This window comes from Apteryx mantelli, chromosome 4 (assembly GCF_036417845.1).
Source record: "Apteryx mantelli isolate bAptMan1 chromosome 4, bAptMan1.hap1, whole genome shotgun sequence".
Taxonomy (NCBI): Eukaryota; Metazoa; Chordata; class Aves; order Apterygiformes; family Apterygidae; genus Apteryx; species Apteryx mantelli.
The window spans coordinates 38,669,514-38,685,619 of NC_089981.1; the positions used below are offsets into that span (position 1 = coordinate 38,669,514).

A 16,106-nucleotide genomic window follows, 5' to 3' on the forward strand; every position below is an offset into this window, starting at 1 on the left:
GAGGGGGGGGGGTCAGGCCGGTCCCACCCCGCGGAGCCGGGGGAAGGGGGGGACGAGCACGGCGGGGCAGTCGCGGTGCGCAGAGGCGGCGGCCCGGCGGGGCCCCTCGGGGCCGCGGGCGCGCACCCGGGGCCGCGGGCGCGCAGGGCGCGCTGACCTTCGGCGGGCGCGCTCGCCGCCGCGCAGCTGCCGCCGTCGCTCCGGCCGCGGCCCTGGCAAGGTCAGCGGCGCCGCGCCGCGGGCGCGCAGGGCCGCGCGGGGCGGGGTGTGCGCGGGGCCGCGCGGCCGCGTCACGCGGAGGGCCGGCTCCCCGCGGCCGCGCTCCCGGCGGCCCGGCCCGGCCCCGGCGCCGTTATTTAAAGTCGGGCCGTGCCCGCCCCGCCGCTGGCCGGGGGGCGGCGGGGCGGCGCGTCGCTGCGCTGCGCGGAGCCGTGCGGTGGTGCGCGGAGCCGCTGGCCGCCCGGGACCCCGCGGGCCGGCTGCCCCCTGAATGAGAGCGCCCACCGAAAAAGCAGGAAAAAAAAGAAAAGGCGGAGGAGGAGGAGGGATCCCCGCAAGTTCAGGTTTGGTACCAAGTTGGAGCTGGGCTGGCGGGCGCGGATAGGAGATGGATAAGGATGAGATCCACCTGCGCAGGCTGCCGCCCGCAGCGCCCTGGGGACCGCGTAAGTCTTCCGCGGCGGGGAGGGCGCGGGGCGGCGGGTCCGCGCCCGCGGGCGCCCGCGGCTCCTTCGCAGGCTGCGAGCGGGCTCCGCGGGCGGCCGGGGCGCGCGCTCCGTCCCGCCGAGTGCCGCGACGAGGAACTTGCTGTTAGCGTTTGATCTGCTACTTTTAAAAATCCGGGAGTAATCGGCTCAAAGTGCCGGTGAAATAAAATAGCGCTCTTACTCCCCCCCCCCCCCCCCCCACTAAAGCAGTGTTAAGCCATTTTTGCCTAAGTACATATAGCAATTAAAAGCTCGTCTGACTCAGGGAGCCAGGCTAATGATGAAAAACTGCTACAATACAAAGTATATGAGATAAACGCCCAGTTTGATGATTGCTGTTAATTCATGCTGCGCCGTGGAAGCCTAGCAAGAAAAGGACTTACAAAATGACATGGGTCTGTATCAGATTGTCAGTAATGTTTTTACAGAACTGGCTAAATCATGTATCTCCGTATCATTAACTAATGTGTGCAGCAAGATAAATTATATATATTGGAAAGGGAAAATACATTCCTTGGCTGAGAAGTTACAGACTGTTTAGAGCCAAAGAGCAGATCGTTTAACTGGTAGGGGGTGGGAATTTCCTTGGCTTCCCTCTAGAAATACATCACAGCTCAGCGTGTGTGTGTGCATGCATGTGCACTGGCATATGCGTTTATACAAAACCTACATGCACCCTGTATGTAAATTCATGTACACACACGCTGTATATAAAATCTTCACGCACACACGTTGGAAAACAAATTTTATAAGCACTATTTACTGAACACATTTTTCTACTGGTTTAGAGGCTGTAAAACTAGGAACTTAGATGCTAACCAGGAACATACTGTAACACACTTGATTATCCAGCTGAATTGTATACAAATGAAGTAAATTTAGCATGGCATCATTTATAAATTCCATGCTTTACAATCAAAATTCCAAATCTAACTGTTTGCAGCTAATAATAGCACGGGGAGCCCTTTTCTTTACTCCCTCTTTTTGGATTCCCACGAAAACCATTATCCTAGAGCCTGCTCATTAAATGGCCAAATATTTCACTGGAGTTCAGCCCATTTCTAAAAGAAATACTGTGTAGTCATAGAACCATAGACTAGCCAGAGTGCTCAGAATGAAAAGAGAACTGTTTCTTTAATGTCTGACAGAAAACAGCTGGGCTTTATATCTAAATAATGGGGGAACAAGATTTCTGCATGTCATTCTGTGTATACTTATTTATTAAAAAAAATGAAACTTTTCAAAACTCAACATAGGGGTATACTCTGAAATGGAAAGCGAGTAAAGCATGGGAAGCTGAAGTGTTTTCATAGTATATTAGCAGCTATATCAATAAGAGGACTAAATGATAAAATGGCACGAGAAAGCTCTACCATTACTCATGGGGCATGTGGCTATTTATCATGAGGTAATCACAGTGATAGTTTGGGAGTGCCCTGAGAAATTGTTTGGGTGGCTCTTTATCTTTGAGAAAGTTTACATTATATTTTACAGTGACATTCTCCATTTAATTTACTGAATTGCCCATTAGTGGCATGAACACTGTGTACCAGCTTCATTGATAAATGCAAGGAGCAGCTTTGTTCTCAGAAGCACATCTTTGCATTTCTGTTGCTAACCTATACAAAAAACTTGTTTGTAAAACTGTTCGTACAAAGAAGCTCCTGTCTAATTACGTAACAGATCCATGTATTGCAGTACAATATAATAGTTCTATCCAGTTCTTTGGCAACTTCTGCTTTTATTGCTAGAGAGGCATGCGGGAACCCATTTTTGATGTTTTTACATGGTCCTTATTCAAATAAAATTCCTGCAGACAACTAAGGGAGGAACATGCTTGGAACAAGGAGTTAGGGAAAAATTAGGGACAGGTAGAGGACAAGAGAAGACAGGAAAGCGAAGGGGAGTCTGTACCTGTGACCTGGGTAAATACTGTGAGATACCTAAGTCCAAAATACTATTTTGCATCTCTCTATCAAGAAGCCGATCAAAGTGACCTCAGTTAATTTTTCTGGTCTCTACTGGTGGCATGGAAGGACAGCTACATCCATGCCCTGAAGACCGGTACTTCACCACTGAGGGCTGCCAGATCATTTTATGCGGTTCCTTCTTCATGTCTTGGAGTAACAAGTGTGTGCAATGAAGAAGTGTCAAGGGGCAGAGTTGGGTGGGCTCTGGGGAAAGGTGCTGGCATTTAGCTTCTGAAAGCTTAATGTGCTATCTGTGCTATCATGGTACTTCAGAGAGAGGTTTAGAGGTGTTGGGACAAGTGCTCAGGATTAAGCACAGGATTAGGAGTCATATCTTCACCTCCTACATTTCAGCAATCAAGAATTCCCCAGGTCAGAACCCCCTGACCCCATTGAAGTCGAGAGTTTTGCCACCACTTTAGATGATGTCAGAATCCTATCCTAGAAAATGAAATCTGTTTTCCCTTCTTTCTGTGGAAGAGATTGTTCAGCCCTGTGCTGTGACTTCCAGCACAGCTCCGTAGGTTGCTCAGATGTATTGCACTGCTTCCCATGGTAGCCCTGTAGCTATTTCCGTTAACAAGGAAAATGATGAAGCATATTAAGCTCATAATTAATCAGAGATGACAAAGGACTAATAACCGTATTGATTTAATTAGGACTTCTTTTCCAGCTCTGTAACTTGCAGTCATGCACATCATTAACTTAATATTTTAATTTGTAGTAATGATTTATTAATTTATGCAGATGGGTGCATGTGCAGCTGAAGCACGTCTCCCACTCTGTGCTAGACTGCAGGCTTGTGCCTTGGGCCACTGAGTAATCGCAGGAAGTGTGCCTTGTCCTGTACGAGACTGACAGCAAGCCTGGCAGTTTGGAGAGCTCTTATAGAGCGTACAGGTAGGGGGAAATGTGGCATGGCAGAGTCGGATGTGGCAAACGTGCTGAGGAAGATACATGTAGCTCTATGGCTACTCGCTGTGGCTGTACAGTTATGACAATGAAATATGGCAGAAAAGCGGCGTGCCAGAACAGAAGGCAGGAAAGTATCCCTGGGAAGTAGCAGTTTTTATTGGCATCAAGAGGGGAAAAAAGTCCCTTTTGACTGTAATTGCACCCTTTGGATTCTGGCAATTTTGAGAAAAGGAAATGCTTGGGGACATGCTGTGGTTGGAAAATGAGGCTTGCTTTAAATTAGAATTGCTTTGGGAAGAGGGAAGAAAGGAAGGAACACAACAAATTTCTGACTTCAGTGTGTGAAAGGCTGAGGAGTGCTAAATCTGCTCATCTCCCCTCCGTTTTGGTGGGGATACTTAGCACTCGCTGAGGCATGCTTAGCATTTTATGCACGCAGTGGGGCCCTCAGCAAGCCGCTCTTTCTGATGCACTCCTGACCGGAGCATAGTCCAGTTGGCGAGGGAGAGAGAGGCGCTTCTCACTGCCAGAAGGATTTCTCTCTCCGTGTTGAGAGCGCAGTGCTAGCTATATGCCTGTATCGTATTGTACAGGTGAGGTTTGTGGTTCCTCAGGAAGGGCTTCCAGTTTGCCTTAGCTTCAAGCTAAGCTCAGTAGCTTGTTTTGTTTTATCAAGTAGCTTGTAAATCTTTGTATGGCACCCTCGCAAGGCTGAATGCTCTGTGCTCACTTCATCCTCCACGGGGCAGTCCGCGCAGTGGTGGGGTCTCTGCAAGCCCAAAGCACGGAGCAGGTTTCAGAGGAGACCCTCTCCGAAGTGCTTGGCATCATCCTTCAGCAAGATGATGGGGAGTCTGAAGTACTTAAGCTATCAAACTTTCTTTTCACATAGAGCTGTTCAGTTACTTTATAGGTAAACCATTAGACTGATAAGCTCCATAAGCAAAAGCCACCACTTCTTTTTCTTATTTCCTGTAATCATTCTCAGGGATTCTGAAAAAGTACTCCTGCACACATCATTATATTTTATTATATGGGCTAAATTATCAATAGTATCATGAAACAGTTCTGCATACCTTTGGAGATTACAAAAGCAGTTTAGCTAGGGACAAAGCATGCCAGTAAGGGAATATTCACCTTCCTGGCCTCACCCATGTTTGCCGCAAAACTTCAGATTACAGTAGGACCTGCAGTTCTGTCATAGGTGGAGCAGAACCCCAAGAGTAGTTTTAGAGATTACAGTTTTTCAGGAATTATCAGCCTACATGTCTTGTTGGGACACTATCATACTGTTATTTTCAGTAGTGCTAAGTCAGCTTGTACCAGCTGGTAGATCTAAATGATATACTGCAGTAATGTGAGTAAAAATGTACAATTTTTTCCCTGGACTTTGAAGAGAGAAAAGATAGTGGTGTCTCAATTGTCACTGCAAGGTAATTTATGGTAAATAGAAGCTTTTTAGAAATAACCACAGAGACTGACTCGCTTGCAAGGCTCTGGATGTGCAGGAAGTGAAGCTCCCCGTGCTGAGATGCATTAGTCACTACCACTGCTTCATATGCTAGCCAACATACCGTCAAGGGAAATATGTATTTATTTGTTTGCTTTAGCCTTTGGTTTGTATTCCTCATCCCTTTTTTCTGTAAGTAGTACTGCATCCTGGTGGGAGGGCCAGCCCCACTTCTTGCACCTGAACTTTCCTGTGTCCGTTTGCCTTTATCCTCAGACAGCTAATCTGTGTCCCGGCGTATATTCTTGCTTCTCAGTTGGTCCCTTTCCTTCTGCTGCGCTGTATGTTGTGCCTTTTCAGCTTGCTGTGTTGTTTCTAGTGTCCTATCCCCAGAGCAGCCCTGCCTTTGCTTTGCTGGTGCTACTAGCACCCTGTGCCGGTATTTTCACTTTCTTCCAACTCCCACATGTTCACATCTCTTAACCTTCCACTAGCAATCTGTCCTTCCTGCCATTATGGAAACTATTTCCAAACTTGTATTGATTAAAAAGGCAGCAATAGTGTTAGATCCCTTCTCATTCTCCATAGTATCTTTGTCTGCCTACCTTATCTGCTTGCCTTACTTATTCTTGGCAGCTCTGTATCTATCCTAGAATCTGGTTATACATTCTTATTCCTGTGAGTGGAATATTAATAATGTATATTAATAATCACTGAAACTATTAGACCAAGTACAGATTATTTATTTGAGTAGCATCCGTCCTTTCAGACTGCAACTCCATAAAATAGAACATTAAAAAAAAACCCCGACCCTAATATGAATGCCTGTGACTTTTTGCACACAACTGTAACTGCTCCAAGGGAGTTTTAAAATACAAAACCTGTTATGAAAAGGTGAAGTGGTTTACGAGCATTAATGGCTCTTTTTACATCTTACAAATCATTTAACTCATATCGTGACATCAGTGATTACAGGTTATGTATTCCTGTCTCCCAGTCCTGCTGTCTTTCCTCTGTCTGCAAGCTGAGTGGGATGAAACTTGATGACTATACACTAGAAAGAGGAAAAACTTTGTTTTCTAAACACATTGCAAATATTTGTTGCCTCTTTTACATCTTCATTGACGTCAGTTGATGTCCTGCTTGGAGAACAAACTTGGAATGGGCAATAGGAATCTGTGTGTTGATAAGTAAGGTTCACTAAGTGAAATTCTGTCCAGAGAGAAAAAATCAAACATGTTTTGCAGCACTCAGTTAATAAAAAAAGGAAAAGAATGGCAATTTAATTACATTTCCAGTGCAGAATAAGGGCATGTTTTTGAAAAGTAAGTAGGGAAAATGAGCAGATACCAACTTCAGCAGCATTGTAGAGGTAAAAGTAGCAAACATCAGGTCTTTTGTATTTGTTTTAAAAATCTTATTTCCACCATCAGTCTTTTTCTTCTTTGCTGTTGTGGGAGTTTTATAATTGATCTTAATAAGAAGAGCCAAGGTGGAAGTTGCAGGGCTAAGCATCACTTGTTGTTTTTTTGTGGGTTTTTTTTGTAATTTTTGAAGTAAGGAAAATGGCAGAAACTTGTGCAGTGTAGTGTTAACAATCAAAGAAAAATCTATTCTGTATTTATGTCTGATCAGTTGTACTAGGGCATCTTGGCTGAAAACGTACTGCAAGATGCGGCAATGAATGTGTATTGTGATTCTTCCCGCATTTTGACCCGCAGAGATTCAAAATATGGTATGACTTTATCCTTGTGGTATGAGTGCCCAAAAGAAGTCTACTGCACACTGAAAAAGATGGAAGCTTTTATGCAAATATCACTAAATTCGAGCCAGTGTGTCGCAGCACTATTGTCTCGAAAAGGATTTGTACTGATTTATGCGTGCTATTTTGACAATGCAGCAATAGGAGGAAAAAGAAGGGTTGTGTGGGTGTACTGCATTTACTACTATGTTTCTGGAAGCTGAGCATCCAGATCTGTTTTAAAACATGTATTTGTTTTCATTTAGCGTTGGCGTGTTCTGCTTATATGGAGGAGCTGACGTAGGCCTGGGGCCCTTGGCCCCTGTGTTTAACTTGGTCTGGATGCTGTCGCTGGAAGGTGTGTGTAGCGGTGGGGATGTGTGCGAGGGAGGTATCACCTGTGGTGACGCTGCAAGGATAAGGCTGAGCAGACCCGGTCAAAGGAGCTGTAGCATGTGCAGCGAGCAGGCTCCTTGCAGAGGCTTGCTAGTGGAAACTACTACATTATTGTCCATATCCTGTGTTCCCTGGCACAAACCCTGAGACTGGGCTGAAGAAGGAAAACGGTTCTCTGTGTGTAGTCTGAACGCTGGTATGTGGTCAGCAAACCTCATCCAGATGCTTGTATCTTGATGCATATTTTTGAATGTTCTTTATTTGATGAATGGCAAGAACAGGTTTCTAAAAATAAATTAATGGTTTTCCCTTTTTTTTATTTCCTGTGACTTAATATACTTTATTTATCCATATAGCTACTAGTCATAATCATTCTTCAGCTCACAAGAGTATAAACAGAAATGAGCCTGAGTCACAAAGTAAGGATGTGGAGCCAAGCTTTTTCCAGGTTTTTAGCCAGGTGTAGAAGTTAGAGTCTGGAGCTTGCAGTCTGTTCTGTGGGTAGAAGGGGTTGGCTCGTAGGTTCTGGTTCCAGGTTCCCACGCATTAAATAGGCAGAATATACGTAAAATGCTCTCTGCTATCCTTTTCCACCTCTTCTTCCAAGATGTCGCAAAGAAATGTATCTGGGCCAGCCATGCAAGAAAATCTGAATGGATTTTTATGGTTAGTTTATCACTAAAATAATAAAACCCCAGTGAGATTCCAATTAATTTTTCCCCTAACACTAGATTGGGCCAACATCCAAAACAACAATTACTTTCATTTAATCAACTTGAGCAACCTGTTTTAACAAGTATAGTCTCCTAGGGCATACAGTCAAATCACCATGCTGCTCATAGCATCTTCTAAAGAAATCATAAACGTGAGCCAAACAGATCTGAAAAAAATACTGTTATTGGGGTTTTTAGGGAAATGGTGTCCTTTCTGTGGTGATTGCCAACTAAAATACGAGGCTCTTCTGTACTACAAGAACATAACATGCTATAATTTTGTTTATTCATGAGAAATGTGTAATATCTTACCTAAAACATGCTGAGCATTGTTTCACTTCCCCGAACATAGCTTGAGAGTACCTCTTTGTTGCTGAGCAGCACATCTGTGTGTTATAATGTGTGTTAAATAGGAAAGCAAACCTTATAGGGCGTACTGTACAATATCTGAAGTTGTGCTTGTCTGAAGCTCCGTGTATACAGGTATGGCTAATAGGACTTACTTTGTGTCCTGTGGGAGTCGAAGACTTGCTAACAAACGGAATAATGCAGAGAGAATGTCAAAATATTCCACTTTTTTTAATCTTATCAGAATGACTGATTGTACGGAGGACATGAATTGAGTAATTCTTAATTTTCCCTTCAAGTGATTAAATACATTCAGTTCAGCTCTGCTAAAAGTTTGTGTGGTATACTGGAACATATCATTTGACCTTGTATCTAGTGGAAGATAACATAAGTTTTTCCCCCCTTTGCTATCCATGTGCCTCTTCTGAGCTTGCCAAGACATAACATTTTTCAGTTTCATATGTACTGTGTATCTGTTTTGTATATTGTGGGTAGCATTTCTTTGAATGCCCTGTTATAGTGTACTTTCTTGGGAAGGGGAAATCCTTCTCTTGTTTCTCTTCTCATGAGTAACCATATTTGTTTAGCTTTATCCACAGCTATCCTTAAAATTGCTGTTGGATTGTTTGATGAATGTTTCTCTGAGTACTGTCATGTAGGATATTGTAAAAGTCTTCTCTGCGTCACTCTTAACTGTTGAGTTAATTAAAAGGAATCAAAGTCTCAAAAAACAACAGTCTCCCCCCTGCAGTTCCCCTGAGTTAAATGAAAGCCTTCTGTAAGTATAGAAGGACAGTATTTAGTCCAGAATATGTTGTATGAGGTTACAGGTTCTGGGGTGTGGATGACAGAACCGTACTAGCAGTATTTATAGGCTCTTTGAATTTGTCTGTGAACAGTCTGCTAGGGTTTAATGTTAATGTTGACAGGGACATAGATTTGAAGTGTTATTCCATCTTTTATTTGCTGTCAATAATCCGTTTGGCAGATAGCGGAGACTAGCTAAAATGCGTGAGAGAATGGCTTAAGGTACACTATAAGGACATGCTTCAGCTAACCAGGACAAGGAATTCCATGTTATGAATTTGTATTTCAAGTTCAGTCACTTTATAGAAATATCTTACTCCCATGTGCCCGGAGACTTAAGAGGACATTTGAACCCCCCAAAGAGGAGCAGATCCCATTTCTGAACAGCAGCACTCAAGGATGTGCAGCAGGTTCTCCTACCACTCACATGCTAGGGAGCCAGGCTGAGACGCAAAGGCTGAACACAGAAATTGCTTCCTAACCAAAAAGTGCAAAGTGTTTCTTTACTTACCTACTGAAGGACTTTATAAACCTTAGTGAGCCTTCAGGTTATACAGGAGAGTCCATCAACCCCTTTTTCTTCATACTTGTTTCCTGTTGCAGAACCCATAATATATGATGAGAAAATTTTACTTTAAAATCTCCTGTTGAATTTACAGGTTTGACAGGTAACAGAAAACAAGACTTGTCATTTTAGTTCACTTCAAAATGGGTTCAGCTGAGAGAAGATAATACTTGTGCAGAAAGCAATAATGTACATTGTATAGGTGATATAATGTACATTGTATAGGTGAGAGGTGAAGAAATAGAGCAGCACGTATCTGCCCCAGATTAAACCAGGTAAAACTGCTCCAGGTGCTCCTTAGTTAAGAATTGTATTTAAGACTATCAGGCCATGTTTATTCACTTTGCTATTTACTTTAAAGGGGACTGCTGGCCTAAGTGAAGTAACTTATTTTTTTAATTGCAGCCCATAGTTTTTTTTTTTCTAGAATGAAGCTGGTCTCTCAAACAGGCTAATAATGACAGGTCATCAACTGGAAGAGAAGTTGTGCTGCATCATTACCATTTTTACACTGCTATAGTACCATGTCTTTTGTATGTTGTAACAAAGTATTTTAATTAATCTTACCAGTTTAAGTCCATCTGACAATATAACTGAATAATTAGATAATGAGAAAGACCACATGCTAATTACCAATGGAAGAGCAGAAAGATGTTTTAGTTTAGATTTTGAACATTCTGTTGTTGTACCAGAGGCACAGAAGTTAAATCTAAGCCTTTTAAAGCTAATTGTTTCTAAATGGCAGATGAATGAATTTCACTTTTAAACTTTTTCCTTTTAGCATCTTGCTAACAAACTTTCAGTTAAAAGAGCCAGACTCTTGTTTCCAAAACATAAGATCTTTGTTGTCTTTATAATACAAATTAATGAAAGCTTCCCTCCCTTCTCTTTTCTCTCTTTCTTCAGTATATTTTTCTCAAAATAGTTCATGGGGGCTTTATCCTGCAATTTGCTCTGCCCTCTGGCCCTAGTCCAATAAAACACATATGTGCAAATAGTCCTAATGACTAGTTTTGGTGGAAAAACAAGGGGGCAACTGAGTGCAAAACCCTGCTCTATGCCCTGATAGCTTGCGTGCCGCTGTGTTTCCAAAGGACGTGTGCACCACGCTCACCACTCTGCAGAGGGCTTCCTCCACCAAATGTGGGCAGTAATTTACAATATCGTCCTTAGCCTTTATTCATGCATCTATTCAAGGAGTTTTGAGAACTGTTCAGTTTGAGTAAGATGTGGAGGATCTTCCTTAAAGGTCCAGTGCAGTAAGACGCAGAGCATGTTGTGTTTCAGGTGGCTTTCAGTAAACTCTGTTCTGAAATTCAGGGGAGATTTTGCCATTCATCTTAATTTTGGAAATGAAGCACATGGCTGATGGGAGTTGAGGGGTTCAGTGTCTCACTAGATACAGCACTAAATCTTTAGAGTAAAATCCAGTGAAAGCAGTTCTGGGGGGTATGAGCCTACAGTTGACTTCATTCCTGCAATTTCTGTGTCGATTGCCTTGAGCATGTGCCTCTGTCAGGAGCAGGAAATTCTCATGAAGACTCGGCGGGAAGCTTTCATGCTTTGCAGGTGGAAAATAAAATCGGGGACCTCAATTAGCATATTTCAACCTTTACACGGACATCCAAATGTTTAAAAACATTCAAATCTCATGGACTGTGTGAAGGGTGAATATGTGCTGTCATTTAATAATACAAGTAGGAAAATAATGACTTCTCATAGCCAGATTATTACACTACATATGTCTCCCCTCTGGAGTTTGGATATTGCTATTAGACCAAAGCATGGAGCTATTATTTTCAGCCTTTACCAAGTTGGATACCTTTGCTCTTTTTGTTTCTTTGCACAATGTCTCTTTTGCAACTACTTTCTTTTCTACTCTCTTTTATTTTCAGGATTCTGAAGGGGGAAGAAAAAATGATATTACAGAAACGGAGACAGAACTGGGCCAGTGTAGGGAAAGCGCCCAAGCTATCCACAGAGAGGAAATTCGATCTCCTTTGGAACCTGAATGAGTTCTGGAGCAGTCTCGTTATTTTTATATATTTATTCCCCTGTTTGGCTATTCTGTCTGCTTTTCCCACGTTATCATCAAAGTGGCCCCAGAAGGGACAGTTGTGAAACAAACTATCTGTGAGTACAGGAACAAAAACGGAGCTTTTGTTAAGCTAGAAATGCCTTGTTTTTTGCGAAAACAAACAATTTTAATTGCCATAAGTATTTGCAAATGTTGCTGCTGTCTTCTAAAAGTGTTTTAATTGGGGGGAGGGGGGGGAATAGAGAAAGGCAGAAAGAGCTGCCAGTGATGGTCCTCCTTCATGGAAATTTAGGTTGAGCCGGTGCACTGATGGTGGTTTCTACCTCTCCCTACTTTCTGCCCTTGCCTGAATGCAGACAAGTTTGTAGCAGTGAAGCTAAAGGAAAAAATAGTTTCTTCTCCTGGTTCACATGAACTGCTTTGAACTGGAACAGATGTGGATGTACAGAACTGTCTGCTGACAGCAACTGTTCCATTTATAACCACAGATTTTCTATTCAGGTCTCTTTATCATTTTAACTTATTTTGTGCTTCCATATCCTTTTCCACAATAAAATATTTTTAACTAAATGAGTTTTCAGCTCACATCCAAAACCTTTGAAAGTACAATTCCTTGCATGGACTTACAATGCTGACATTATTGTTCAGTGACTTTTTCTGATAATGATGGCCTGTGGAGGCAAGGTCTAATTTGGGTTGGTAGTATTTTTGAGATGGGGTTCAGAATATTGGCTTATTACCAAATTGGGGGTAGAATTCAGAGTCTGATGTAGTGGTAATAAAATCTCACAAAAGGTAGCTTGTAATATTTTGCTTCAAAGTGTTGTTTCTGTTAAATTTCTGATTTGTTGAGCTTTACACAAATTTGATATACAAAGTAAGTTTGTATACAACCCAAACCAAAATTGCTCCAGTGAGTACAGATAAGAGATTCAAATTCAACCACAAAAATTCAGGCAGCAGTGTTGGTTTTGTTTTGTATTTTTCGTGAACTCCTGCTCTGGAGTGAATTCATTCACTGTTGGTTTGATTAAGTGCTCAGTAATTAATTCTCAAAATGTTCTGTTAAGGAAGAAGATGAGCACTGTAGTTCCCACTGCCAGAGACATGGGGATGTGTCCTGTGATGAAGAAAAATGCCACAGATGAAACCAGCAGTGATGTTTGGTTAGAACTAATCTCCAGCTCTGCACTCCCTTCAGCAGACCATGTGGCCTTTATTACAAAATTAGGAATTCATTTTTTTAGAATTACTTCAGTTTCTCTGTTCTCTAATTTTCTATGGAAACAGTCAGTTGTTTGTATATTGGAGACTGTACTTGTCAAGCTCTTTGTTTTAGTTTGTTGCTTTTGGCCTTGACACGGAAAACAAAAATTTCATCAAAGTTGCAGCAGCAGATAGGATTTTAATCCAAACCATATTAAAAGTCAAAACCCTCCATGACCATGGGGACTCCTAGGGTTCAGGCGTGCTCTGCACTACCTATTCTGACATGAATGCCAGAGAGTTTTCTTAGTAATCTGAAGATGCTTTTCCATTTGATTCAATACCAGCCTTAAACTGGATTATGCAGTTCTGTAAAGCAATGTTTTGTTAGTGTTTGGGTATGCTGAAGAGCAGTCCAGGCAGGCAGGGTGTCCTGGTACCCCCCAGCTACAGCTTTGGCTCAACACTGGGCAAGAAATGCATTGCTGTTGTCTGGCTACCTTGACTCACTCGAGCTGCATTAAGGTAAAGGAAAATAAAAGTAGGTATTCGCAATACCTAAAAGAGATACATATTTAGAAATGTTTCTAAATAACAAATAGATGAAGAAACAGAAGAAAAATGCATGCTTAATCTGTTTGCACTAAGGTAGAATTGGTAAGATCTTTCTCTTCATCTATCGAGCTGGTTGGGTGTAGGCAGTTTTCTAAGGCACAGCCTGCACTTGCTTAGGCTCACTTCAGCTCTGGTGTAACTGCACCTGGGGTGCATCTTTTGGTGTGAGGTGTTCCTCTCGCTATTTTTCCCTTCCCATTATCCTTATATTTTTATTATCAGTTTATACATGAACAAACATACATGATGATGAACATCAAAATCAGAAGCTGTGTAGGAGTCAGACTGGCTTTTGGACAGAGACAGGGTGGTAATTGACCCTTGTGGAGCTGGTGGCTGCCCCGGGAATCCTTCTGCTAGGGACTCGGTAAACAACCTTTTTCTGGGATTCAGGATGGAGTGACATCTCCTAAGCCAAGTGAAGTGAGAATTTTGCTTCCATTACTAGTGCCATGATGAAGGCCCTTATAAGGGGAGGTGGGGGGCTGTAAGCAGAACATGAATCCGACTTAATGGTATTCTGATATGGCACAGGAATGCGGGATCAGGTGATGGGTTGGCTTGTTGCAAAGAAATGGAGAAAGGATCATGCTGATTTTGCATGCTACCATTTTGTCTGTACAGGAGAAAGCTAGGCCATTTGTTGTGGTCCCATCTGTCCATTAGCTGTAGCTCGCTTTATTTGCTCGTTTTAATTTTCATTTAAAGTTCTTTCTAAGAAAAAAATGCAAATATTCAACTGCAAATAATTATTTAAATTTCTTTAAATGTTTACAGTTATGTTACATACTGTGATGGTACAGAAAACCCATCCCACATTACCCCAAGCAGAGCTTCCCTCCTGGATGCTGGTCGTGTCCTTGCACTACCCTGCTGAAGCTTTGCTTCTCCCATGGGCATGTGCCCAGTCCACAACAACATCAAAGCTGTGGTGAAGCCCAGTTTTCAAACAACCCCCAAAGCTGTCCAAGTCTGGATTTTCAGGTTTGATTTGATATGTTATACAGAGATCCTCCTTGCAGCATTCAATAAAGGCTAAAGAGCAGACACTGAGCTCCCAAACGCTAATTGCTGTCTGGACTGAGGCAACTTCTCGCTTATCCATTCCTGTAACTTATCCACATGAGTTGTTTTATCCTCTTTTTAGTCAAAGCACTGCCTAATTCGTCTGGTTTTAATACTGACCAGTACTAAGTTTTTAATGTTAAGAATGTGCAGTGAAGGAAAATCCGTTTACAATTATTTGATAGATCAGTTCCACTTTTGTTTGCATTTGCCAGTTGTATTGACTTTATTTTTAAGGACAAATAATTATGTGGAGTCTGGTTTTAGTCGAGGACCTTCCTGTTTTATGTGAGGAATGGACAAAGACCTGTAGCATCAGAAGAGTACAATTAGGTGGGGGGGGGAAAAAGTGTTCTTTCCTTCCAGCAAATAAATCAACTGCTTCCACCATACAAGAATATATAACAATGTAACAAGTATGGACACTAAGGATAAGCAGACATATCAACAGAGGGAAATCTCTGACTAGTTTTAGGTATGTCACTTGAACATGCGATGTATCTCTGCAGACAGTCTGTCACTTTTATTCCCTAATAACTTTTGACAAGAGACAGATAATACTGCAGAGTTTATTTTAAGGTAGGTTGTTTAATTTTGTGTCTGTTCTCTTTTCTTTTTTTAATTTTCCTGGATACTTTTCTTTTTCATACAAAAAAATCCCCTGGCTATTTGTTAAGTTTGGAGATTTGGGGTAAGTAGCAGGTTGTATTTGGGAAGGAAGCAATGGATGCAGAGAGCAGCTGGATTATATCTGAAGTGTCAGTTCCTTGGCTTTCAGAAAGTGCCCTCAGCTCCCATGCTTCCGCGTGCGGTATTCCCCGGGACACCAATGGGAGTGTGGGGAGCTCGGCAGTGACTGAACCTCCGTTTGCAGGCAAGGGGCGATATTTCTGAGTTGTTCAAGGTTCAGAAGGAAGAACACAGATTTACCATCTTTTTCTGTCTGTCTGTCTGTCTTGATGTATGTCACTTTTTGGGCAGGTGAGCACCTGAGGGTATTGGTTAAATCCTCCTTCACGGAGCTGTGCTGGTCAGTCGTGGTGCTCTTGTATGCGCCAGCCCCCAGCCTTGAGCAGGCTCCCAAACTGTATCATGGTTGTACCCTGGATCGGGTGTCTAAATACATCGATTCTCTGAACAGCACTCGTGACCCCAAGGAGGTGGAAAGATGGGGGTCTCCGAAAAAGAGCAGGCTGGGCTGTTCCCTGGTTTGGTGCCTGCTGAGCTTTGGGAGGGCTGAAAGCGTTTCCGCGTCTTTGTGTTTCCGGCGCGGTTCTCGCAGCCTGCGTGCACCCACGGCCAAGCGCTCTGGCGAGAAGCCGCGTGCCCTCTGCCCCAGCCGCTTCACACGCTCGGGGGTGCCAGCAGGAGCCGTGAGCCAGAGTTGGCTCTAGGCAGCTGCGCAGCTGACTGTGGATGGAGGACCGCTCCTGGGCTAAGCGGGACTGGGAGCAAGGGCTCCAGAGCAGTGGGAAGGCAGGAGCCCGCTTGGGAACAGCACAGGAATATCGGCCCCATCCGAAGAGGCTGCACCTGGGAGGAAGGGGGTTTTAAAGCTCTCTGAAGGGAA

The 16,106-nt window shown here is 43.0% G+C and overlaps 1 protein-coding gene across 4 annotated transcripts in view; it reads left to right on the forward strand.

Annotated features, from left to right (window-relative positions):
- Positions 1-532: 532 nt before the first annotated feature.
- Positions 533-16,106, forward strand: part of ANO1 (anoctamin 1) — a 91,343-nt gene continuing 75,769 nt past the window's right edge. For 3 of the 4 annotated variants that reach the window (XM_067296266.1, XM_067296267.1, XM_067296268.1), the window contains exon 1: positions 533-665. In XM_067296266.1, the coding sequence (XP_067152367.1) occupies positions 608-665 (58 nt within the window). In that variant the 5' untranslated portion in view covers positions 533-607. The remainder of the gene's footprint in view (positions 666-16,106) is intronic. The other variant, XM_067296269.1, reaches the window with a different exon arrangement.